Source organism: Theropithecus gelada, chromosome 14, assembly GCF_003255815.1.
Source record: "Theropithecus gelada isolate Dixy chromosome 14, Tgel_1.0, whole genome shotgun sequence".
In the NCBI taxonomy this organism is placed as follows: Eukaryota; Metazoa; Chordata; class Mammalia; order Primates; family Cercopithecidae; genus Theropithecus; species Theropithecus gelada.
This window is the reverse complement of record NC_037682.1, coordinates 15,215,602-15,218,931: the sequence shown is the minus strand read 5'-3', so window position 1 is coordinate 15,218,931 and position 3,330 is coordinate 15,215,602. Positions and strand designations below refer to the sequence as shown.

The 3,330-nt window shown below is 37.1% G+C and overlaps 1 protein-coding gene across 1 annotated transcript; it reads right to left on the bottom strand.

Moving 5' to 3' along the window:
- Nucleotides 1-1,817: 1,817 nt before the first annotated feature.
- On the bottom strand, nucleotides 1,818-2,765 carry LOC112606965 (olfactory receptor 5B3). The gene has a single exon (XM_025357948.1). It carries the CDS (start codon nucleotides 2,763-2,765, stop codon nucleotides 1,818-1,820), a length of 948 nt encoding a protein of 315 aa, XP_025213733.1.
- Between the last annotated feature and the right edge of the window lie 565 nt (nucleotides 2,766-3,330).

Below are 3,330 nucleotides of genomic sequence, written 5' to 3'. Positions count from 1 at the left end.
AAATACTTATTGAGAATCTCCTAGGAAACACACTCATTTAGGTACTAAAGATCTCATAAAAAAACAAAAAATTCACTGCTTTAATGAAGTTTGCCTTCTAGTTGGATAGTAGGATATATAGTAAACAAGAGAATAAATATACAGGAGAGTGTGAGTAAAAACGAGGAAGGATAACACGAGATGAGGGGCAGTGTACATGGGGTGGGGAGAGGGATTATTTTATAAAGGTGGTGAAGGAAAGACTCTATGACTGGGTCACATTTAAGAAAAGACCTGAATGGAGTGAGGAAATATTATGCATGGAGAGTAGCAAGTGCACAGGCCCTGAGGTTGGAGCAGGCTTGGAGTTGTGAAAAACAGCAAGGAGAGCAGGCTGGACGAAATGGAGTAAAACACAGGTGAAGCAGCAAAAGGTGATGTATGTCAACTAAACTAAGAATGAAGGAGCAGAATTAACAATTTCAAAGCATTTGCAGAAAGAAAAATGTACATTTTTTTCTCAGTACATTTTTAAACACTTTAAAACTTGGTAGCAATATACAAAGAAATGCTTTTATTATTTTTACTCAATTTTTCTGGTACTCTAGTTATTTTATCCTTTTAAAATTTAAAACATGAACATGTTGCTTCATAAATCAGCAATGACACAAATATTAATTCATATGAGATGCTATATTTACATATTCTTGATAAAATGTGCCAAGGAAAAGCATATACTTTCATTTAATAATATGTTTTCTTTTAAGCAAAATGAGGACTCCTGGAACAGTATTCAGCGAAATAAATTTAAAAGCATTAGGCTCAACTTTATATTCTACTCCCCAAATTAAGTATTTAAATTATTTTTACTAAATATTAGTGTATTACTCAGGGTTCTACAGAGAAACAGAACTGATAGATAGATAGATAGATAGATAGATAGATAGATAGATAGATAGATAGAGATAGATAGATACAAGGAGATTTATTATGGGAACTGGCTCATGTGAATATGCAGGTTGAGAAGTCTCACAATATACTGTCTGCAAACTGGAGAAGCAGGAAGGCCAGTAGAGTAATTTGGAGTTTGAAGATCTGAGAAAGGTCAGGACAGGGTTGTGGAACTTGTATAAGGCCTGGAGGCCAAAGGCCCAACAAACCAGGAACTCAAATGTCTAAGAACAAGAGAAGATGAATGTCCCAGCTCAAGAAGAGACACAATTCATCCTTCCTCCACCATTTTGTTCTTTGCAGGTGAGCCCTCAGTAGATTGAATGATGGACACCCACACTGGGGAGGGCAGATCTTCCTTACTCAGTCTCCTGATTCAAATATTAATCTCTTCTGGAAACACTTTCACAGACATATTCAGAATAATGTTTAAGCAGCTATCTGGGCATCCCTTAAATCCAGTCAAACTGACGCATAAAATTAACCATCAGAACTTGCCACATTACATTTAATCTGGGCACATTTTCCACACCTATGGAAAATTCCCCACTTCGTGGAAAACCTTCATGTGCTTTTATTAATGGACTTGTTTTTGCTCTGATTTTATGTATATTTGCATTGACATGTGGTAGATAAAAATGCATGTAGAATAAGTGAATACATTAGTATCTTTAAGGTTTTTGGCAAAGACGCCCCAAGATGTCTTAGCCATTCTTGTCCAGGTGTTATGTTTCTGGACATAATGTTTCTTTTTACTTAGACAATAGACTTTTAAACAGGCATGGCAATCACTTCAGGAATTTACTTGATTGTGGACCTTAAATGTGATTCAGAACACAGAGAAGATCCGAGAGAAATGAAACTAGGTTATGGTGCATCCTACAATGTTAAACTGACCATCCTAAAGACAATTTTGCCTTCTCAATAACTTTCTTGAATGCACTCTTCACTTCCTTGTTCCTCAGACTGTAGACCAGGGGGTTCAGCATGGGGATGACCATTGTATAGAACACAGATGCCATTTTGTCTGTGTCCATGGAGTGACTAGAGCTGGGTTGTAAGTACATGAAGATAATAGTCCCATAGAAGATGGTGACTGCAATGAAGTGAGAGGCACAGGTGGACAAAGCCTTCTGGTATCCCGAAGCTGAGTGCATCTTTAGGATGGTGATAAAAATGAATATGTAGGATATCAAGATAACCAGGAGAGCTAAAAAGATATTGAAGCTCACAACATAAACAAGAACAAGCTCGCTAACATGTCTATCAGAGCAAGAGAGAACCACAACTGCTGGAATATCACAGAAAAAGTGATGGACTTCATTGGACTTACAGAAAGAGAGACTAAATGTGTCCCCAGTGTGGATGGAGGCATTCAGGAAACCACAGAGGTAGGAGCCTATGGTCAGATGAGCACATACACTTGTTGTCATGGTTGTGGTATAATGCAGGGGTTTGCACACTGCCACATAGCGGTCATAGGCCATTGAGGCCAAGAGGTAATTTTCCACAATGGCAAGAGCTACAAAAATATACATTTGAGCAGCACATGCATTGTAGGAGATGACCTTGTCTTCTATAAGGAATCCAGCCATGACGGTGGGAGTGACAGCTGAAGAGTAGCAAAAGTCCACTAAAGACAAGTTACTGAGAAAAAAGTACATGGGATTGTGGAGACAGGAATCCCAGAATATTACTACAATAATTCCCAGGTTTCCAACCAGAGTGATAATATAGATGAAGAGGAACATTATAAAGAGGGGAACCTGCAGTTCTGAGTCATTGGTTAGTCCTAGAAGAATGAACTGTGTTACTTCTGTCTTATTTTCCATCATTGCTCTGGGGGACTCACAGGATGCTTGTAGCAATACAAAAAGGAACAATGTGATAAATAAATTGAATTAAAATTGAAAAGTATAAGTACAATATGTATTCCTTCATTGTAGCAATAACTTGTACTTCAAGATTCCCTAGAAAAAACGTGGCCTTGACAACCAAAGGTAGTGCATTAATTATACAGAATTACATACTGTTGAAACTGAAGAATCTTAATAGATTATTTGCACAATTTTTAGATGTTATAAATTTGTAAACTCATATGTAGAAAATTTACTAACCTGATCAAGATGACTCGTCTAGATGCATCTGTCTGTCAATTCACCTTTCCTGAGCACGGTAAAAGCTGACGCATGTTGCTAATTTGCCAAGAACTTGTCTAGACATTTTAGACATATATTCATTATTTCCTTGCAACGATATTATGTATTTGATTAGTTGTTGCATTCATTTAAATTATGAAGCACAGGAGGTTGAGTAACATATTCATATTTATACAAGTATTAAATGGCAAGCCATGCTTTGGATCCATGCCAACTTTTGAACACATGTTGAATGGTTCCT